The 23,036-nt window shown below is 44.1% G+C and overlaps 3 protein-coding genes across 14 annotated transcripts in view; 1 reads left to right on the top strand and 2 right to left on the bottom strand.

Moving 5' to 3' along the window:
- Window positions 1-14,135, bottom strand: part of LOC127008314 (cytoplasmic polyadenylation element-binding protein 2-like) — a 104,692-nt gene extending 90,557 nt beyond the window's left edge. For 4 of the 8 annotated variants that reach the window (XM_050880191.1, XM_050880194.1, XM_050880195.1 and 1 more), the window contains exon 1: window positions 12,778-14,132. In XM_050880191.1, coding sequence (XP_050736148.1) covers window positions 12,778-14,010 — 1,233 coding nt within the window. In that variant the 5' untranslated portion in view covers window positions 14,011-14,132. Of the gene's footprint in view, window positions 1-12,777 lie in introns of all 8 variants that reach the window. The other 4 variants (XM_050880189.1, XM_050880190.1, XM_050880192.1 and 1 more) reach the window with 2 other exon arrangements.
- Window positions 4,581-23,036, top strand: part of LOC127008315 (uncharacterized) — a 26,993-nt gene continuing 8,537 nt past the window's right edge. For 2 of the 4 annotated variants that reach the window (XM_050880198.1, XM_050880197.1), the window contains exon 1: window positions 4,581-8,182. In XM_050880198.1, coding sequence (XP_050736155.1) covers window positions 5,246-6,955 — 1,710 coding nt within the window. In that variant the 5' untranslated portion in view covers window positions 4,581-5,245 and the 3' untranslated portion in view covers window positions 6,956-8,182. Of the gene's footprint in view, window positions 8,183-22,046; window positions 22,066-22,519; window positions 22,640-23,036 lie in introns of those variants that run through there. The other 2 variants (XR_007761023.1, XR_007761024.1) reach the window with 2 other exon arrangements.
- The window catches only part of LOC127008317 (uncharacterized), an 11,672-nt gene continuing 5,617 nt past the window's right edge, over window positions 16,982-23,036 (bottom strand). The window contains exons 2-5 of one of the 2 annotated variants that reach the window (XM_050880201.1): window positions 22,104-22,143; window positions 20,207-20,302; window positions 18,819-18,950; window positions 16,982-18,490 (exon numbers count right to left, since the gene is read on the bottom strand). In XM_050880201.1, coding sequence (XP_050736158.1) covers window positions 18,461-18,490; window positions 18,819-18,950; window positions 20,207-20,302; window positions 22,104-22,143 — 298 coding nt within the window. In that variant the 3' untranslated portion in view covers window positions 16,982-18,460. Of the gene's footprint in view, window positions 18,491-18,818; window positions 18,951-20,206; window positions 20,303-22,103; window positions 22,248-23,036 lie in introns of those variants that run through there. The other variant, XM_050880202.1, reaches the window with a different exon arrangement.

Here is a 23,036-nt window from a genome sequence, read left to right as displayed (position 1 = left end):
GGTGTGGTGGTGGTGATGGTGGTAGTAGTAGTAGTAGTAGTAGTAGTAGTAGTAGTAGTAGTAGTAGTAGTAGTAGTAGTAGTAGTAGTAGTAGTAGTAGTAGTGGAGGTAGCATAGCACAATTTAGGATGATAATGATGATGATGATGAGGAGGAGGAGGAGGAGGAGGAAGAAGATTATTACTAACGATTATTATTTCTATTGATAAAAACGATAAAAAAAGAAATAAGAGAGAGAGAGAGAGAGAGAGAGAGAGAGAGAGAGAGAGAGAGAGAGAGAGAGAGAAGGGGGGCGGGGGTAGGGGCAGTCTCGGGACAATAAGACATCAGGTAAACAATGGATCCCTCCCCCCCCCCCCCCCTCAAAAACAAGGAGTATTGTTAAGTCTGGGTCAGCCGTCACACACACACACACACACACACACACACACACACACACACACACACACACACACACACGGGCACTAGTTAAGAAAATATATATACGAGAATGTGATAAAATATGAATAAAAATAAATGAAAGCATATGTGAATGAGACTTTTTTGTTTGTTTGTTTTTTGCCTTTGAGTTGCTTTCTTTACAGTAAAAAAATAGTAAAAATAAGAGGGAATAATAAAATGGAAAGGCCATATATAAAATGAAAATAAAAACCGAACACACACACACACACACACACAAGCAGGGCACCACGCCAGGGATTCTTAGGCCATGATGGGCGGCCGACACCTGGACACAACACACTCATCTGCCCATCACACACACACACACACACACACACACACACACACACACACACAGCCTTATTTCTCCTCTTCCTCCCTTCCCTTAATCTGTTTTCTTCTTCTGTTCTTTTTTTTATCTTTCAATCGTCATTTTTTTATTTTTTCCTTATCTATCTTTCCCTAATCTTGTTCTTCACACACACACACACACACACACACACACACGATGATCCCCTAATCTGTTGGCTACGAAGAGAGAGGAAAAAAAACTAATTATATTCTCATTCCTTCACTATTTGTTTTTTCTGTGTTATTTTTTGTTTTACTCTTTTCTCTCTCGCATCTTCATTCTTCCGTGTGTGTGTGTGTGTGTGTGTGTGTGTGTGTGTGTGTGTGTGTGTGTGTCCCCGCCCCTTGCCAAGTCCACTCCTTATTACAAAACTATACTGATTCTCATGGTGGCGCTGGTGGTGCTGTTTCTGGCCGTTTTAACACGTGCCAGCAACACAAGGCAACACAACGGCGCAACACAACACAACGCGAGGTGCTTCCCTTATTGCTAACACCTCCATTATTTATATTATTAGTGGTGGTGGTGGTGGTGGTAGTGGTGGTGGTGGGTAGTTGTATTAGTAGAAGGGGTGGTAGTAGTAGAAGGGATGGTGGTAGTAGTAGTAGTAGTAGAAGAAGAAGTAGCAGTAGTAGTAGTAGTAGTAGTAGTAGTAGTAGTAGTAGTAGTAGTAGTAGTGATATGGTAATTTCTATTGTTCTTGTTCTTTATCAGTGGATGTAGTGATGGTGATGGTGATAGTGTTGTAGATGATGGTGATGATAGTGATGGTGGTTGTGGAGTCGCTCAAACATAACAAAATTTTCCGGATGATATACAATTTTAATTCAAATATATTTTTTTTTTCGGGTGAATTAAAATCTAGCATGTACGAATTTTGCAGGGAGGGATTATATATATGAAGCCTAACTCACCTAATTATGCTCAAAAAATTAATATATTCTGCCGAGAGAGAGAGAGAGAGAGAGAGAGAGAGAGAGAGAGAGAAAGAATGATAGGAGACGCATGTAGGAAGTAAAGGAAAAAGAAAAAGAAGGAAAAGAAAGAGAAATATTAGTAGGAGGAAGATGAGAGAGAGAGAGAGAGAGAGAGAGAGAGAGAGAGAGAGAGAGAGAGAGAGAGAGAGAGAGAGAGAGAGAGAGATGATAGGACACGAAAGTAGGAAGTAAAGGAAAAAGAACGAAAAGAAAGAGAAATATTAGTAGGATGAGAGAGAGAGAGAGAGAGAGAGAGAGAGAGAGAGAGAGAGAGAGAGAGAGAGAGAGAGAGAGAGAGAGAGAGAGAGAGAGAGAGAGAGAGAGAGAGAGAGAGAGAGAGAGAGAGAGAGAGCTGGTGTTGGGCCAATACCGTCTACGTATAATATCTACTCAGCGTGTTAGCCTCATACCAGAGACTAGCTGCCCATTAGTCTGGCCTGCCTACCTACCTACCTATTATACTTACATAACTACCTACATACTTACACATTGCCCTTCAGTCACCCCTCAGAAGTAGTAGTAGTAGTAGTAGTAGTAGTAGTAGTAGTAGGATGAACAAAAACAAGATGAAGAAAAAGGAGTAGAAGAAGAAGAAGAAGAAGAAGAAGAAGAAGAAGAAGAAGAAGAAGAAGAAGAAGAAGAAGAAGAAAAAGAAGAAGGAAAAACAAGAAGATAAAGGAGGAGGAACAAGAACAATAAAAACCAGAACAACAGTAATGCTAAAACAGAAAACCACAATCCATCCGAGCTGTTGATGGGGTGAGGCAAACTACCCCAACACTCCATCCCTAGGCATGACTTAAACATCAATGAAAACCAGAACTCATACCAACACCTGAAGACCACACTGAGAGCCTGCTGTGCCAAGGGGGGCCATGATCGATAAAACCCAGCCTCTTAATCACCACTCACACTTGTAGATTTCTCTGATTTGAGGTAAAAACACATATATATTCCGATACCAACATGATTTAGTGAATAGACGAAGGGATAGTTTTTTTTTTATGGAGAAGGAGGCAACGTAGGGGAGGCAAGAGGGACTAGAAAAACAAACAAACAGACCAAACAGAGAAAACAAAACAGTCTACGAAATACTCTTGGTCTTGTAAACAGTTCAGGTGATGATTTTGAAATACAGAGACCAGACAGAGTTAGGTTTTTTTTCTTCATTTTTTTTTTCACAGCTAAAGAAACTGCTCAAAGGCAACAAAAAAAAAAAAAGCCCGCTAATCGCTCCTCCCACAAGAACAAAAGTGATGAGCGGCCAAAAGAGAAGATAACTTGATAACTGTTAGAAGCTGACGGCAAGGCGTTCTACAGCAGGACCTTATTTATTACAGGAGTTAGGTCAGTTCTCGTTTTGGACACTCCTTTGACCTCTGTTTGGGAGCAGTGTTTGTGGGGCTTTTTTTTTTTTTTTTTTTTTTTTTTTTTTTACGCCCTTGAAATGTCTCCTTAGCTGTAAAAAATATAAAAAAGTGCCACGAGTGAAGACGAGCTGTGATGTGAAAATGAATTACCGAGACAGATGTAAAAAAACGTTATATTTGTCTCATTTTCCTAGCGTTTGGCCACATCCATTATTTGCCAGAACAGAAGACAAGTTGATCTCCTTTTACAATGTTCCGCCCTTTACGTTATTTGCCAAAACAGTAGAACAAGTCTATTTTTGCCTTTTCTCAATGATCAGCCTTGCATATTATCTACTAAATCCATCTCACCTCTGCAACTGACACTGATTCAAGGCTAAAGACCGACGGATTAAGAGAAATGCACTTCAGATTAAATTACCGACCCTGGACATAATAATGCAAGAGCGAACCCAGCCTCTTCGGGGGAAAAGCTTCATTTAATCAGCGCAACATCTGTGGTCATATGCCGGAGAGACAGAAGGGGAAGGAATTATAGGGAAAGGGAACAGACCCCAGGAGACGGGACACAACCCCCGATTAATACCTGGTACCTATTCACTGCTGGGTGGACAGGGGTGTAGGGTATCGGAAAAGCCGCTCTTTGGGGGAAATGTCAACCCAGCTAGGAGACGATCCGAAAACCTTATAAACGGTTGGGGATGTCTGTCAGGGAGAGAAACCGAGGCAACAAAACTACCGCTAAAACAAAAAAGATGAGAAATGTTATCGAATGTCACACCTCTTGAAGAAAATGGTAGAATTGACGCAAAAATGTAAATGAGTGAAAAATGGTAATCTCGTTGAACGCTCGCTATATTGTATTTCCTCAGAGGTTGTGATGACGCAATGCAAGTGATGCTGAATTGAAGATATGATGCAGTAAAAACGTGTTAGAAATAGAGGAAGGATTAACACTGGATCGAGCAAGATGGAGGAGGATCATCGTAAGTCCGACCCCAAGAATGGATGGAGACAGACTGTAAATGAAGAAGAAGAAGAAGAAGAAGAAGAAGAAGAAGGAAAAGAAGAAAAAGATGAAGAAAAATAATAATAAGAAGAAGAAGAAAAATAAGAAGAAAAATAAGAAAAAGAAGAAGAAAAATAAGAAGAGGAAGAAGAAAAAGAAAAGAAAAAGAAGAAGAAGATGAATACCCTGGTTTTATTTTTTTATGTATATCAAAGGAGGCAAAGCTTTCAGGAAATACCAAAATAATAAAAGATAAAAAAAAAATATAAACTCATTGCAAAGGAATGACAATACGAAACACTACTCACTTCTGTTTACAATGATCATGCTTCCCAGGTAAACAGGAGTGATTCATGTCTTCTCTCTCTCTCTCTCTCTCTCTCTCTCTCTCTGGTCCCTTTTTTTTTTTTTTCTTCCTTTTTTCCGTTCATTTCTTTTTTCTTATTTTCTTTGCTTTTTCTTCTCTCTCTCTCTCTCTCTCTCTCTTGATTCCTTATTACTTTTTCTTCCATTTTTCAATTCTTTTTCTTTTTTCCTCATTTTTTCTTTCCTTCCTCTCATTCTTTCTATCTTACTCTCTGTCTGCTTATCTAAGGGACTCTGGTTGGGTCTATATCAGTTATTCATATTTTCCCTTAATGTCCTTTCATAAACCTCAATAAAAAATAATAATAATAATAATAATGATAATAGTACTCTCTCTCTCTCTCTCTCTCTCTGGGGTGAACCAAAGACTATCACACCATCAGCAGAAATAAATGGCTGATTACAGACTAGCATATATTATTACCAGCACTATCACAGCCCCAGACGCATAAGGTTAACGACCACACCTGACTCCGAATACCTGACGTGCTATCAAACTCTATACGTGTCACTCAAAGATGTGTTCCTCTGATACTATAGGAATGGGAGGGGGGTCAAAAAATTGGGTCACGAGGGATATCGGTCAATACCACATGCTAAGTTAACCCCCTGACTGTGGACTTCCTACAAGAGACATCACCAAGCTACAGGAATGGAGCAAAAAGTGGCTGCTACAATTCAATGAAGAAAATATAAAGTTGGGAGGGGATATCCAGCATACCAGTACCACATGGGAAACACTCCACTATCCACCACAGAGGCAGAGAAAGACCTGGGAGTGTATGTTACCAGGCTACCAGTGAAGGGATATCCAGCATACCAGTACCACATGGGAAACACTCCACTATCCACCACAGAGGCAGAGAAAGACCTGGGAGTGTATGTTACCAGGCTACCAGTGAAGGGATATCCAGCATACCAGTACCACATGGGAAACACTCCACTATCCACCACAGAGGCAGAGAAAGACCTGGGAGTGTATGTTACCAGGCTACCAGTGAAGGGATATCCAGCATACCAGTACCACATGGGAAACACTCCACTATCCACCACAGAGGCAGAGAAAGACCTGGGAGTGTATGTTACCAGGCTACCAGTGAAGGGATATCCAGCATACCAGTACCACATGGGAAACACTCCACTATCCACCACAGAGGCAGAGAAAGACCTGGGAGTGTATGTTACCAGGCTACCAGTGAAGGGATATCCAGCATACCAGTACCACATGGGAAACACTCCACTATCCACCACAGAGGCAGAGAAAGACCTGGGAGTGTATGTTACCAGGCTACCAGTGAAGGGATATCCAGCATACCAGTACCACATGGGAAACACTCCACTATCCACCACAGAGGCAGAGAAAGACCTGGGAGTGTATGTTACCAGGCTACCAGTGAAGGGATATCCAGCATACCAGTACCACATGGGAAACACTCCACTATCCACCACAGAGGCAGAGAAAGACCTGGGAGTGTATGTTACCAGGCTACCAGTGAAGGGATATCCAGCATACCAGTACCACATGGGAAACACTCCACTATCCACCACAGAGGCAGAGAAAGACCTGGGAGTGTATGTTACCAGGCTACCAGTGAAGGGATATCCAGCATACCAGTACCACATGGGAAACACTCCACTATCCACCACAGAGGCAGAGAAAGACCTGGGAGTGTATGTTACCAGGCTACCAGTGAAGGGATATCCAGCATACCAGTACCACATGGGAAACACTCCACTATCCACCACAGAGGCAGAGAAAGACCTGGGAGTGTATGTTACCAGGCTACCAGTGAAGGGATATCCAGCATACCAGTACCACATGGGAAACACTCCACTATCCACCACAGAGGCAGAGAAAGACCTGGGAGTGTATGTTACCAGGCTACCAGTGAAGGGATATCCAGCATACCAGTACCACATGGGAAACACTCCACTATCCACCACAGAGGCAGAGAAAGACCTGGGAGTGTATGTTACCAGGCTACCAGTGAAGGGATATCCAGTATACCAGTACCACATGGGAAACACTCCACTATCCACCACAGAGGCAGAGAAAGACCTGGGAGTGTATGTTACCAGGCTACCAGTGAAGGGATATCCAGCATACCAGTACCACATGGGAAACACTCCACTATCCACCACAGAGGCAGAGAAAGACCTGGGAGTGTATGTTACCAGGCTACCAGTGAAGGGATATCCAGTATACCAGTACCACATGGGAAACACTCCACTATCCACCACAGAGGCAGAGAAAGACCTGGGAGTGTATGTTACCAGGCTACCAGTGAAGGGATATCCAGTATACCAGTACCACATGGGAAACACTTCACTATCCACCACAGAGGCAGAGAAAATCATGGGAGTGTATGTTACAAGGCTACCAGTGAAGGCCAAATCCGTGCCAATCGCAGCGGACGGGTTAAGGCTGATGAAGTCCTGAATGGGGAACACTTTAGTAGCCTGCTAATTATGGGCATATCATTTACATAAAGCGATGAGTTATGCATCTATACGTTTGCGAGTGTGTGTGCGTTTGTGAGTATCTATCTTTCGTTTTTTCGTATTAACTGTGATTTGTTCCGCTTGTTACGTTTATACATTCATGGAAGGGGAGGAGTGAGGGAGTTGGTAGTAATTGCATAAGAACGCCTGATAGAAAAATTACTGAGTTTCCTACTAAAAGGTTACATGTTTTAATTCGGATAACGCGATGGATATGGACAAACTTCAAAAATTACTGAGTTTCCCACTAAAAGATTACGTACTTTGCTTTGGATAGTGTGATGGATATGCACAACCATTAAAAATTATTAGAGTTTCCCACTAAAAGATTACGTACTTTGCCTCGGATAACACGATGGATACGGAAAACCCTGCAAAATTGCCGAGTTTCCCACTAAAAGATTCCGTACTTTGCCTCGGGTAACGTGACGGATATCGACAACCTTCATTGGCGTCATTTTCCTTGAACTCTGGGTCATGTGATATCCCTAACACACCCTAATTTGAACACTGCTATTAGAGGCAGTATCGAACGTATTGACACGCCAACCACTGTATCAAGGCTCGGGTAGTAGTTTAGGCAGTGTGTTCTTGTGTCTCAAATCCTCATAACACTCAATGGAAAGATGTCCCTATCAGTGTCATGGCATCTAGAGGCAGTATCGAGACTATTACGCCACTCTGGTCCTTTTTTTTTTTACTTATTTCATCCCTTTTATTCCATTCATTTCTACTGCATTCCTTTTTCTTATTTTCTTTGCTTTTTTTCTCCTTCCTTTTATTTTTTTTATCTTAGTTTCTCCTCTTTGGTCTCTCTCTCTCTCTCTCTCTCTCTCTCTCTGCCTCTTCCATATTTCATCATCTGACACGATAAGACAAGTGTTCCAGGATTGATTCTTCTCATTTTTCACAACACAGTTTCTTTTATTACATTTACAGTGGTCGTGCATCCCCAGTATTAATTTCTATTCAGTTTACAAAGTCTTTCATCCAGGATTGCACCACGCGAGATCGCTGGCCATGATAACCCGTCCGCTGCGATTGGCACGGATTTCGCCTTCACTGGTACCCCTGGTGATGTATACTCCCAGGTCTTTCTCTGCCTCTGTGGTGGATAGTAGTGTTTCCCATGTGGTATTGGTATGCTGGATTTCCCCTCCCCAAGGTGCATGACTTTACATTTTTCTTCAGTGTATTGTAGCAGACACTTTTTGTTCCACTCCTATAGCTTGGTGATGTCTTCTTGTAGGAAATCCTCATCCAAGGGGTTAAGTGTAATATGCAAAATTTGTTAGTGTTTTCCTCTCAAATGCCCAGATGGTAAATAGTACGGACCATCCGAGAAAAAGAAAACAGACAAATTTTGCTTGGTATACTTAACATCACCAGTAACTGTGTGCAATGTAGTCTTTGATCAGAAACTCTCTCTTAGCAAATAATTCTCAGAGGCTTTTTAGCAGCACTCTCTCTATGTAATATACCCATACAAAATACCTAATGACATAATTTTCCACATTCTCCGAGTAAATCACATCCACTATGCTTTCTCTCCTTCCATGTTTTGTCTTATTCCGGTTAACCCACAAAGATATAACGTACAGTAACTACAGAATTTCCCATGTTCGTCTAGCAAGTCCCATCCAGTATAATCTCTTCGCCCCATCTTCTGTCTCAATCCGATTAAACCACAAAGAAATAACGCACCATAACTACATAATTTTGAACGTTCGTCTAGCAAGTCCCATCCAGTATACTCTCTTCCTTCCACGTTCTATCTCATTCTGATTAAACCACAAAGACATAACGCACCATAACTACAAAATTTTGAACGTTCGTCTAGTGAACCACACCCACTATGCTCTCTTCCCTCCATGTTCTCTCTCATTCTGATAAAGCCACAAAGACATAACGCACCATAACTACATAATTTTGAACCATCGTCTAGTAAACACCCACTATGCTCTCTTCCCTCCATGTTTTGTCTCATTCCAATCAAGCCACAAAAAAATAACTGATGAGGAGCACCTGAAACACCTAGCCACATAATCTTGCACACCTCAGAAGTCATAAATCACATCCACTATATACTTAACTCTTCTACTATTTCACAGCTGTCCCTCTCATTCTTATTGGCAAAGAATTCCACACATTTCTTGAAACTACTTCCACTATACTCTCCTTCTCTCTCTCTTCTCTTTCTTACCCCCTCCCTCCCTTCTCTATGCTCCTTTCCCTGCAGCTGTCTCTCTCATTATTAGTCACAAAGAATTCTGCGCACTTCTCAAAATCACTTCCACTAGACTCTCCTCCTTCCCTCCTTCTCCTCTCTCTCTTTCTTACCCCCTTCCTCCCTTCTCCTATGCTCCTCTCCTTGCAGTTGTCTCTCTCATTCTTAGTGGCAAAGAATTCTGCACACTTCTCAAAATCACTTCGACTATACTCTCCTCCTCTCTCTCTCTCTCTCTCTCTCTCTTACCCCCTCCTTCCCTTCTCCTATACTCCCTGTTTCCATCCCTCATCTTTTTTTCTCCCTGTTTTCCCCTCTCCTTCCCTCCCTCTGTCCCTTCCTTACCCTTAGCTATGCATCCCTCTCTCCCTTTCTTTTTCTCCCTGCTTCCCCTCTCCTTCCCTCCTTATGCTCTTCCTCCTCTTAGCTCACACTTCCTCCCTCGTCACTTTTTCTCCTCGTTCTCCCTTCCTCCTCCTCAATCTATCCCTCCTTCCCTTCTTCTCTCTCTAAGCTGCAAATAAATAAATGATGAGGAACAGTTCACAAATACCTAAACATATCGATTCGCACACTCCTCAACCCAGTACCAGCGACGGGCCAAATTTGTGACTTTACCATGTACCAGCGACGGGCCAAATTTTTGCCGTGATATAAACCCCAAAAAATAGATGATGCATAAACTGACCACAAATGCATTGATATAAATTATGAAATGGTTTGTGTGAGTGATGATTTTTTCTCATTTTTCTCACTTAGAGGGGCCTTTAAGAAACATGATCCCCGCAGCTACCGGGTTAAATTCACTTCCACTCTATCCTTCTGTTGTGTTTTATTTAAGTTAACCCAAAAAAGATAGAGAAGACTGCTGATTAGGAATATTTTATCATTTACTGAATACTCAAGTTCTTACACACCCAAATATCACATCCACTACTCTCTCCTTCCTTTTTCTATCTCATTCAAATTAAGTCAAAAAGCTAAAATAAATAGGCTAATGAGGAGTACCGTTCCTGATCATTAACTATATACTCAAGTTCTCACACTCCAAAAAATCACATCCACTACTCTTTCTCCTTCCCTGTTCTGTCTGATTCAAATTACGTAAGTCAAAAAGCTATAGAAAAAGAGGCTTATAAGGAGTACCGTACTTGATCATTAAACATATACAAGTTCTCACACTCCAAAAAATCACATCCACCACTCTCTCCTTCTTCCCTGTTCTATCTCATTCCAACTAAGTCTAAAAGTTACAGTAAAAAGCTCATGAGGAACTTTTTGATCATTCACCGAGCACTCAAGTTCTCATATCCCATCAGTGCACTTGCCTTGGGTTCCTCTCGGCAGCATAGGAGCTCAACATTGCCCCTGATTTGATAAAGAGATCAGGACCTTAATCTTATCACCGCAACCAGACGTCACCCCCAAAGCTTACGATCAATTAGTGAATTTATGGTATTCTTGCAAACCTGACATTTTTTTGCTTGTAATCTTCGTTTTGATAACCCATTATGAAGCTGCAAATGTGTTCCTACTACATAAACGTTAATCATGGGGTTCAATAGAAATTCAAACAGTACCTTTTTTTTTTTTTTTTTTTTCATGATATTTCAATTTTGCTTCCCCAGTATAAAGCAGCAAAGGTGTTCTGTAATCATATCAATCAGAGTTCAATGCAAAATCACTTAAGACAAAAATTAGTTTGCTGGTAAGTTTTCTTAGATGCACCCCCAAGCATATACACCTAATGACTGATTTACTAATTTCTTAAGACTGATACAAGTAAATTTCACCCAAACAGGTACAATTGCTTGAGACAATATACAGCAATACAAAATAATCTTCAACAAAATGCGTGACTTGTTAAGCTGAGACTACACTTTATGACTGACCTCACATATGTGTATCCACACCACCTACACACACCAGACAGAGACTAATCATTACTTGTCACAGCATTCAGATATCGGAAAGGCAACAGGAAGAAAAGTAATAAATAGTGTCATTGCATATCTAACTAAGCAAATATGTACTGATTGTCCTGTAAAATACCATTAAATTCACATAGATAAGAGAAAATCAATCAATTCTACACCAATATAGAGCTGCAGTATCTAGACAAAAAAAAACTCATAATGATAAAAAATAAAAAGGCAATGAGCAAAAAAAAATAAAAATTGTAAAGAGTAGAAAGCTCATTGAGTTATAGAGTAGTTTAATCTCCCCAGCGTAAGTATTAACCTCTTGAACCCCATAACGTAATTTCCATTGCAATTTAGCAACCAATAGACGATTTTCATGAACAGAAGCAAAATTTATTAGATTTGACCTGTTTAGTATCCTCACCCATTAGCTTCTTTGGTACATTTGGTTCTATTTCATCATTAATGGCTAAGAACAACCGACTATGTAGCCAAGTCAAGATCTGGGCATGAAGGAGTTAACACCTGAAATTGTACACAGGAAGAGATATTATGAGCGAGGAACATCCACGAGCAACTATAAAATGAGCAGATATAAAAACTATCTGGAGGATGAAATAACATGAGCATCGAACATTCACGAGCAACTATAAAATGAGCAGATATAAAAACTGTCTGGAGGATGAAATAACATGAGCAGCAAACATCCACGAGCAACTGTAGAATGAGCAAATATAGAAACTGTCTGGAGGATGAAATAACATGAGCAGCGAACATCCACAAGCTTCAAGATAGACAAAGTAAGACCAGATATAGAAAGAGCAGGTATAGAAACTGTCTGGATTAAGAAATGATGAGAGTAACGAACATGTGAGAGCTTCAGGACAAACTAGGCAAGAGCAGACAGAGTGAGCAGGTACAGAAATTGCTGAGGAGGAGAAAATATGAGCAAGGAACATCCACAACCTTCAAGACCAGCTGAGTAAGAGCAGATATGAAATAAGGCATCATGAGCATATCCTGAGCTTGCAGACTTGGTAAAATGAAGTGCTCCCCAATGAACATGTTTTGTGTGGCACCTCTTTTTACCTCAATGTACAAAAAATGCCTTATAACCCTAATGACCATTATGTCTTAACCCCAATGAACATGAAACATCTTTTTACCCCAATAATTCCACGTCTTTTTCCCCAATGATCTCAGACTGCAATAAGTACTCCAGTGCCTTAGGGCAAAAAGATGAGCCCTATTTTTTGTACTGCAATATACAACTTCATATATCTATATAATACATCACTAGTGTAAGTTTCTTAAATATATATTCTATGGCAAAGATCTAGAGAATGTTGCAAGATATTACGCCATCTGATTCAACCGTGATACATGCAATGCAATGGTACAAATGTTATCAACCAGAACGTCACGACAGAACAGGGGAGGAGACTTGATGGTGTGGCAGGGAGGGTGGTGATGGGTGAAGAACACTCCTATAGAGGGGAGGGGAGGAGAGGGGGCAGAAGCCTACGGAGAGGGCCCCTACAGAGCGAGGAGGTGATGTAGGGACACGAGGCTACAAGAAGGGTCAAGGGTCACAAGATCTGGATGACTTACCGGGAACTGGAGCAGGTCGCGGGGGAAGCCTCCGTCGTCCACCCCGGTAATCTCAAAGGCCGGGGGCTGGGGGAAGGGGCCCTTGCCGGGGTAGCTGGTGGAGCGCCGGAACTTGTTCATCACCATGGAGGAACTGTTGGCCAGGTTGGTGTTCTTGCGGGGCACCGACGACATGCCCCCGAGGTTGTGCCCCAGGGGGTTCATGCCGCCCCGGCCCCGCGTGGACCAGGGCAGCGATGGAGCCCCTGGAGCTGCCCCAGGAGCCCCTCCTGGCCCTCCTCCCGGGCCCCCAGGGGAATTACCCTGGGGGGATGGTCCCGGGGACCATGCACTACCCTGGGAGCCTAGGCCGGAGGACCAGGACGAAGAGTACTTATTGGGCAGAAAGGGTGCCTGAGGGCCTGGCCCGGGGCCCATGGACTGGGGGCGCGCCTGACCAGGGAAGCTGGGTGCTCCTTGCTGCATGTTCCTGCGCTGGGGGGGGTTCTGCGGCCCACCGGGTCCCAGACCCAGCTGTGGCCCCAGGGTGGCGCTAAACAGTGGGGACGGACCTCCGGAGCAGGGGCCCCCCGGGGTGTTCGGGCCCAGGCCGTGGAATGACAGGGAGCCGTTGATGGTAGGCATCCCGGAGTGCAGGAGTGACTCTTCCACGGACGGAGGAGACCACAGGGAGGCCACCGAGGAGGCCAGCGAAGCCGGCAGGGCCGCGGGCTCCACCAAGCCGCCCCCGCCCCCGGGTCCTCCCACCACCCCTGACCCTCCTGCGGCCGCAGCAGCTGCTGCCGCCGCTGCTGCCGCTGCGGCGGCGGCCGCGGCGGCGGAGGGCACTCCCCCGGAGCCTGACGGGCCCAGCACCGAGGGGCCGGGGTTGTTCCCTGACCCCAGAGGGCCGGGCACTGTGCCGGGCGCATTGCCCCCCACCGGAGGCACCGCCGCCTCCCCCTTCACACCTGTTTTGGTGTCGTCGTCGCCATTGGTGTGCTGCTGCTGCTGGTGGTGCTGGTGCTGGTGCTGCTGGTCCTCGGGCCCCTCCGCCCCGCCGGCGGCCAGGCCCCCGGGCTTCACGCCCCCGCCCTGCTCCGCCAGACAGTCCTCCTGCATGCTGCTGCTGGAGCTGCTGCCCCCGTCTGTTGCACTGGAGTAGAACACACTCGCAGTGGACGTGTTTATGACGTAAGTTTCCGTGCTTATGGAGCTTACGGACGACGCGTTGCTGTATTTAAAATCCCCCATGTATGGCCTTGTGTTTTCATGAAGCAGTATGTACAGTGTCGGGGGCTGGGCGGCGCGGAGCCTCACGTCTGCCTCTCCTCCCCCACGGTCGCTACTCCTCCGGCCGCGTTCCAACAATATCGAATATGCGCAGAACCTGCAGACGATGCTGGACCTGCACACTCAACATGAACACTTTACCCTCGCTGCACTCCCAGACACGTCTTTATAAATTCTAGCATTACTATTCGACGAATTATGTCATGGAAATGTCTTCCGTGTACATAAAAATACGCCGACAAAAACGGTGAAGACTGTACTGCGAGGGGCGGAGCGCGAGGCTGCCGTGATCGTAGCAGATTTACCTTCCTTCCTCACCCTGGCCAGCCGGCGCCCCGAGGCCCGGCCATGCAAACCCCTTCATTATTTACGCCATTTTTATTAATCATACGTAAAAACCTCATGTTGCAGGGCCGGGGGTGAGGAAGGTGACAAAATCGATAGCCCGGTGGCGATGCTCAGCTGTTGTGGCATCAGCTGACCAGCCACAACACTCCCGCGGGGGGGTCAAGGCTGCTCGCCACCACTCACCCATTACAGACCTTTAATTACACCCAAACCCTTGGACCTACTCATGCAATGCTCTTCCTGAACGATAAAATAGACTATAACAACTACTTCCTATATGATAAGCGGTCCCACTGCGATCCATGACATGCAGAATAATGGCGGTAAAGATGGTGTGCTATCGGTAACCATTCACCCATTACAGACCCTTATTAATACCTGACCCCCCATATATACTCATGCAATGGCCTTCTTAAACGATAAAATACACTATGGTAAGCACGGTCCATAGGCTCAGCTGTCCCATTACGATCCATGACATGCAAAATAATGGCGGTAAAGATGAAGTTTGCTCTCGGTAACCACTGACGCATTACAGACCTTTATTAATACCTGAACCACTGTACCTACTCATGCAATGGCCTTCTTAAACGATAAACTATACTATGGCATGCACGGTCTATGGGTACAGCTCTTCCCTTATAATCAGTAGCATGCAGATAATGGCGGTCAAGATGAATTTTCTTATCGGTAACTGTGTCAAGCCGTGTGTTTCATCTCTTTTCGCTTAGCTATTCGAGGTATTTCACTTCTTGATGGACATTTCTTTGAGCTTTAACGTGATGCTGTAGATGGGAACGGTTGCTAGGGTGTGTGAGGGACGCAATCTCAGTGAAAGGGAAGATAAGGAATTGAAGGGAATACCAGTTTCTCGGGATCATTATCAGAGCGGGCAGTCAACTCACAACTTCACTTTCTCACACGTCATATGACCGCCCCCCCCTGGCCCCCCCCCCCTGCCCCCCACACGCACAGGAATAATACTAATTACGTCCTGTGGCGCTGGCAAAGGGTTGTGAAATAATGGAAGATACGCGCAACTCTTATGTGGTAATCTTTTTTTTTACGGTAAAGGAAACAGCTGGAAAAAAAAGTAAAACAATAATAAAAAAAAAAGCTCGCAAATCACCGCTCCTATAAAAAAAAAAAAGTTGGGAACGGCCAAAAGGGAGGTCAGTTTCGGCAGGTGGTGTCCTCTTCAAAGTGTTCAAGTCGTAGGCAGGAGGAAATACAGATGAAGGAAGATTGGTCCAGAGCTTCCCACCGTGAGGGATGAAAGAGTGAAGATGCTGGTGAACTCTTGCATAAGGGATTTGGACAGCATAGGGATGAGCTTGAGTAGAAAGCCGTGTGGAGGGGGCCGCGAGAGTGGGGGAGGTTCCAGCTGTGTTGTAATGATGCACAGGGCTGAATTTAGATGAGTTTACGCACCAAGACTATGGGAAACCTGTAAGTCCATTAGTTGTGAAATAATGGGAGATAAGCAACTCTGTGATATGGTAATGGTAGTCGCTGTTAGTAATAATGGATAGGACTGGAATTAGATGAGTTTAGGCACCAAGACCTATGCTATGGGAAACCTGTAAGTTCATTAGTTGTGAAATAATGGAAGATAAGCAACTCTGTGATATGGTAATGGTAGTCGCTGTTAGTAATGATGGATAGGTCTGGAATTGAGTTTAGGCACCAAGACCTATGCTATGGGAAACCTGTAAGTCCATTAGTTGTGAAATAATGGAAGATAAGCAACTCTGTGATATGGTAACGTAGATGCTGTTAGTAATGATGGATAGGTCTGGAATTGAGTTTAGGCACCAAGACCTATGCTATGGGAAACCTTAAGTTCATTAGTTGTGAAATAATGGAAGATGAGCAACTCTGTGATATGGTAATGGTAGATCCTGTTAGTAATGATGGATAGGTCTGGAATTGAGTTTAGGCACCAAGACCTATGCTATGGGAAACCTTAAGTCCATTAGTTGTGAAATAATGGGAGATAAGCAACTCTGTGATATGGTAATGGTAGGAGCTGTTAGTAATGATGGATAGGTCTGGAATTGAGTTTAGACACCAAGACCTATGCTATGGGAAACCTGCAAGTTCATTAGTTGTGAAATAATGGAAGATGAGCAACTGTGGTATGGTAATGGTTGCAGCTGTGTTAGTAGTGATGGAGTGATGGGTTAGTTTTGGTGAGGCCCTGTGATCTATGCTATGGGAAACCCGGATTCCATTGCTAAAAATAAAGTTACACCAGAAAATGTCACATAGGTGTATATCAATATTTTTTGCGTGTGTGTATGGTAGTGCTATTACAGATCTATAGATGCATATCATTCAACTCTTCCCTTGACCCGACATATTTCAACTCCATATTCTTATTCTAAATCAGTGATCACATGTACTTTTGTCATTTATTTTGACTAAACAATGGCGATCATTTTTGCTTTGTCCATTATTTATGTTGCTAAAATAACTAAATGAGGAAAAATGTGACCACTGATTGACAGAGTGCAAACCACCACCATAGACTAATACATATTCAACCATTAAGGCAAATTATTAGGAAAATTAAGGACAGTGCTAAGTTTTGCTCTTTATAGTCCAAAAGAGACACATGGACCTAAGTATAAATATCTTCTAGTACAGAGAACTCAGGAAAGGCAGATGGAGGACAAGTAAACATTCACGACTTGTTAGATAATTCCCTTTCACTCGTGACACCCGAGAATCCCTTACTGTCATGTAACGGAGCTTTTAGGAGTAGACAGACCCAATAATTTACAACTTTTGAATTAGATCTGACCAATTATTTCTCCCAAAATACTCCCCCGCCCACCTATAGTCTATACCTCTGCCAATTTTTGCACATTTGTATCGTTTTGTATTTTGTTGACTAATTTAGCGACCTTGTTATACAAGGAAACCTTAGTATATACACACACACACACATACATAACAACAAACATACACACTAAATCACAGACAGACTGACAAGATATAGACGGAGACCAACAGATTCTGACACACACACACACACACACACACACACACACACAGACTGCTAAATGTAAAATCTTGACCTACAAAAGCTTCACAATACACAAAGCTATTTAAGTTAGAGGAAAGAACTTTGCCTGATGTAATCAGCAGTATCAAGTAGAGAGAAGTTAAGAGAATCTAACCAGTGAGTTTAGGGGCAAGGGAGGGAGGGAGGAAGGAAGGAAGGGGTACATCTCATTCTAGTACTTCAGAGGCATCAAGAAACACATGCTCACCTATTCCAAGTACTAACACTGTGGGGCTGAGGTAACTAACTGGCGAGCCCGACCACACAAGTCGGGCAGTGTCAAACGTATAAAACTACCGCCTCCCAGGAGTGCTGCCTACGACTAAACCTGTGATTAATTTTTCCTGTTAATTTGTACATTGTTTCTGGACATGCTTGGGAAAGGTGGCATGTAGGTTCTGCACTTACATAGCTGCTATGCATGTACTATTGTATGCATTCCTGCAAAGACCTGTGGCAAGGACACATGCACACATCCAAGCAAGACTTATACGTTTTGTTACATGAAGACGTCCGCGTTCTGTTGCATCCCATTCATCCAATTTAAAATATGTGAGAGCATCACCGCCATGGTAGCTGCTCCTGTTACTGGATGTGTACATGTATTCACCATCCCACACCCACTCACGTGCACACACACACAGTGCCCTGCCTCACTGCCCTATGCAGCCACGCTAGCCATCCTTATGACTGGGCACAGCAGCTTCCCTGCAGTCATGAGGTTGTTGGAGGAGCTGCATGTTTACAAATGTTTGAACTGGTACATTCTGGATGAGAAATGAAAATGAAGCCAATGGAATGGAGAAGGGAGCACGGCAGGACATCCTCACAAGAAGAGCTTTTCCATCACGGCTGAAAGTTCACAATCGCTGCTGCCGCTGCCAACACGCTGCCCTTCCCCGGTGCAGCTGCTGGCCATCCCCGCAGCCATCAGTTCAACTCAGTCTTAACTTAGTGCAGGTACTAGTGATCCTGACGGTCCGTGATGGGCAGCTACTTCTCGAGGATGTGTTGAAAGTGACCCTGTAGAGAAAGGATTTTAGTGCAGAAACTGTACTGAAAATCCTTTGAAGGAATGGCAGGAAGGAGAATATCTAGATGAGAGATTTGTAATGTAATGCAAGATGAAAGTGAAGGGCCAAGACTAGAGCCTGTAACATGATTTTGGGCAACATTAATAAAACAACTCAATATACTTGACTTAATGAGTGTGTGTGAGTTTATATATATGACATTCAGCGTGTAAACCCAACATTCCAGCGGCATATCTTTTCGAGCATGCATACTACTACTACTACTACTACAACTACTACCGCCCAAGAGCTTTGTTTGGCTTGTCTGGTCTCCTTACCGGCTCCCCCTGCAAGCACCGCGGGCAAGACGTGCGGTAGACCTGCATGGCGTGAACATTGGGCGATACACCGTCCACTGGGTCACAGTTCACGGGGTACCTCATAGCATGGTTCACCCGCCGACTCACACCCTGGAGGGGGGGGACAAAACACCATTAGCAGCTATGTCAGACTCTCTCAGCATCTCATTCCTTCCTCTTTAAGATACCTTTGAGGCCATGACAGAAAATTATTACATGTATACATTGTTGTGCAGCTTTTCCAATAATCTTGCTCTATGTTGGTCCCCTGCAAACTGGATTAACCCAGTAGCAGCAGTGATCATGTTTCTTAATGGTCCCTCTAAGCGAGAAAAATGAGAAAAAATCATCACTGACACAAACCATTTCATAATATATATCGAAGCATTTGTGATCAGTTTATGTATCATCTGTTTTGGGGGGTTTATGTCATGGCACAAATTTGGCCTGTCACCGCTACACGGTAAAGTCACAAATTTGGCCAATCGCTGCTGCCGGGTTAAAGGGCTTTTACTTCACGTTAAAAAAAACCTATTGCATTCACAATGGGAGCTGTTCAATAACAAACAATTCTTGCAGGTTATCATATGCCAACGTTCCTGGACGGGAATGAGTGATATTCTTATACCAGTCACTGTGAGTCACTTCCCAGCTGCGGCCTCACCCGTCCCTTGGCAAGACAGCGCCAGTAAGTGGTTCAGTGAGGCTGAGGCATTACCCCCTTAAGTCATAATGATTACCTTGGAACTCCTTACAGAGTATTTCCCCTGAACCACAGCCCCAGCAAAGGTAGTATTGTATAGGATACTCTAAAGCTGTGGGAATGTTGTTTTCAAGGCATTGCCACTCATCCTAGTCATCAGGCAGGAGTATTTGTTCATTGATGCACAGGCACACTGACACTGCATAGCTCAAGTTTTGATGTTGAGCGAACATTTTATCATTTATTTCTTTTAACAGAGACAAGACCTTCAGGTTCCTCTTGGCAGTTATATAGATACTGAATGTCATGTAAATTAGCAGCACAACAACAACTATACCTGATGTGAACCTGTTGAAGACCTCAATTAGATACAGTACCCTAAACTGTAAAATCATAACATAATAAAAAAATATATAACCCCAAAGCAATGCATACTACTATCCATTCATACATCTGTCCTCTACTAATTAGATCCAAACAAATTTCACCGCTCATAAATGACTGTTAAACAAAGGCCTATCAACTTAAACAAAATACTATAACAATTTACTAATGATGTTTGCTGCTGTGTTTGCCTTACAGACTACAACTAACTACTCTAAATACTGCATGGCAAATTACAGCTGGCTGGCAGGCAAAAGGGCCTGGGGATGAAAATGCTCACCTGAGTGTGAGGGTACGAGGAGAGGCGGCCAGGCTGAGTCCTGGCCTGTAGCACATCCACGTCCACCACTGCATGTGACGGTACAAACGGCCGCTTCTGAAAATAAACAAACACTTAGAGCAGGGAAATGGCAGGGTGGCGGGGAAACGATCATTAAAAAGAGCCATGAAAAAGAAAAGGCTCTATGTACTACTTGAAGTTCTGTATTGATGGTTCTATAAATGCAAAATGGAGGAGAGGGGAAACTTTAAAAATCAATTTACATGGCTTCTATATTTGGACTAAACATTGAAAAAAATTGATTCAACAATTGGCAAGTCGATTATCTCAAATAATTTTTGGTTCTTAAGCAGTAGCTGAACAATGCTGTGACAGTGTTTATTATACACATGCACAAGTGTAACTATAGATATCTGCCCAAAGAGCCATGTGATTGCACCCCAGGCTGAACACATGCCCCATGCTCAGGGAAATAAACACATGTGCTTGACTGTCTTTCCTGAGACAATGGCTTGTTTTAATGGGTTAAATGTGACGCTTTGGTCAAATTCCATAAGTATGGCCACCAACCCCTGAACACCGGTAAGAACAACCAACCACGCAGCGCAAAGTTTATCATACATTTTTCATAAACTAAATCCTCAACCAAATCTGATGACCTAACTCACTTGACTTAACCCTACCTGACTTTTTGGTTCTTAAGCAGTAGCTGAACAATGCTGTGACAGTGTTTATTATACACATGCACAAGTGTAACTATAGATATATGCCCAAAGAGCCATGTGATTGCACCCCAGGCTGAACACCTGCCCCATGCTCAGGGAAATAAACACATGTGCTTGACTGTCTTTCCTGAGACAATGGCTTGTTTTAATGGGTTAAATGTGACGCTTTGGTCAAATTCCAGAAGTACGGCCACCAACCCCTGAACACCAGTGAGAACAACCAACAGCGCAGCGCAAAGTTTATCATACATTTTTCATAAACTAAATCCTCAACCAAATCTGATGACCTAACTCACTTGACTTAACCCTACCTGACCTGTGCCCCACCCTCAAAATGCAATGATAGATATAGATCTCTTGGTGTATCCCCCCAGACCATAATATAAGAAATCAGTATCGTTAATGAGTGATCTGTGATGGCAAAGCAATTCAGTTTTGTTATGTGTACACATAGAACTTCATATAGTACAAAGGTATCCTTGGCAGTGTGATGGGCACACTTCCGGAATAATATATGGTCTTGCTTGTCATGGCGGAAGACAGCTTCGGAAGACCTAGAACGAGTAATTTCAAAATTTGAATGAAGCATCACACTTAACCCATTAATACAAGTCATTGTCTCAGGCAGGCCAGTCAAGCACATGTGTTTATTTCCCTGAGCATGGGGCAGGCGTGTGCTGCCCGCCCCTTTGTGTTCAGCCTGGGGTGCAATCACATGGCTGCTGAGGAGCACAATACTAGTGTGGCAGTGAGATAATGGAAGCCTGCCGACTCCGGTAGGCCACACCAGACTCAACACTAGACACTAGGGATGGAATCAGTGGGAATCCCTGAGCGCTAAGACGCGTCCTTTTGTCCGCCCCATTGTGAGCCCCAGCACCTCCGCCAAGGCAACATGGCGGGAAGCGGCTTGCCGTGCCCGTACACCCTTCCACACCGCCACCACAGCTGTACGGCAGCCCCACGGACACGCCCCGGCGGCAGGCAGCCCACAGGGCCCGCCCCGAGGTCCAGGCCGCGGCCCCGGTGACCCCGCGGCACCATGCGCTGGGCGTCCTTTGTGCGGCGGCGGCGCGGCGTCTCCTGTCCTCGCCGCCTCCTGCCGTCAGTGTCGCCTCCCTGCCGCACCTCCGGGTTAGTTCGAGGTCCCCGTGTGCTCCGCCACTCCTTACCGCTCTGTTGTCGTGTCCCTCGAAGTCCCTCTTTCGCTTCCTGCAGGAAGAAGAGAAGGAAGCGGCCTCGTCCAGCCTCATGGCGGTAAACAAACACAGGGAGGAGGGTCGAGGGGGAGGGGGCGCGGGGCTAAAACATTATACCACAAACACAAACATTTTTACCACTACCTAACATCACTTTATAGGAACAAAATAATTGTAATTAATAGCATGTAACTACTTAGCATCAATAGATATGACCTTAACATGAAAATTAATTAAGTTTACGTATAGATTGCTGTAGACCTTGCTGGGCAGACTATTACTAAACTTTAAAAAAAAAAATATGATCAAAAGTTTTTATATATTTGATTTATTTTACATAATTTTAGAGCAGAAGGAAAGCAGCGTGTAATTCTTCTTGCATCCGACAGCCTTTGAGGTGTCCTGCGCCACCTTTGTTGGCACTACCTGAGTGTGCCCCGCATGTGCACCCCGGCACCAGGCCAAGGCGGGGGGGGACTACAGGAAACTCCTCTCTCTTTCTCTCTGCTGTACGTATACGTGGTTCCTTCGCTTTCTCTTTCGTTTTATTCTTTTCCCACTCCCGATCTCCAATTCTCTCTCTCTCTCTCTCTCTCTCTCTCTCTCTCTCTCTCTCTCTCTCTCTCTCTCTCTCTCTCTCTCTCTATATATATATATATATATATATATATATATATATATATATATATTGTTACGCCACCCCCCCTACCACACACCATCCACGGGCAGGCAGGCGGCGTGATCCCCGTCAGAACAACCACACGGGCACCAGTCACTCACAGCGGCCCACACCATCCACCGAGGGGAGGAGAGAACGAGGCAGGGCACAAAGGATACACGTTCAACACTAAGTTCTAGTTTAATGACAGGTTCCTCACACAGTACAGAGTACAGCAACTTTCAAGG

This window comes from Eriocheir sinensis, chromosome 37, assembly GCF_024679095.1.
Source record: "Eriocheir sinensis breed Jianghai 21 chromosome 37, ASM2467909v1, whole genome shotgun sequence".
NCBI lineage: Eukaryota > Metazoa > Arthropoda > Malacostraca > Decapoda > Varunidae > Eriocheir > Eriocheir sinensis.
The sequence above is the reverse complement of the archived record's forward strand: the minus strand, read 5'-3'. Positions and strand labels throughout refer to the sequence as shown.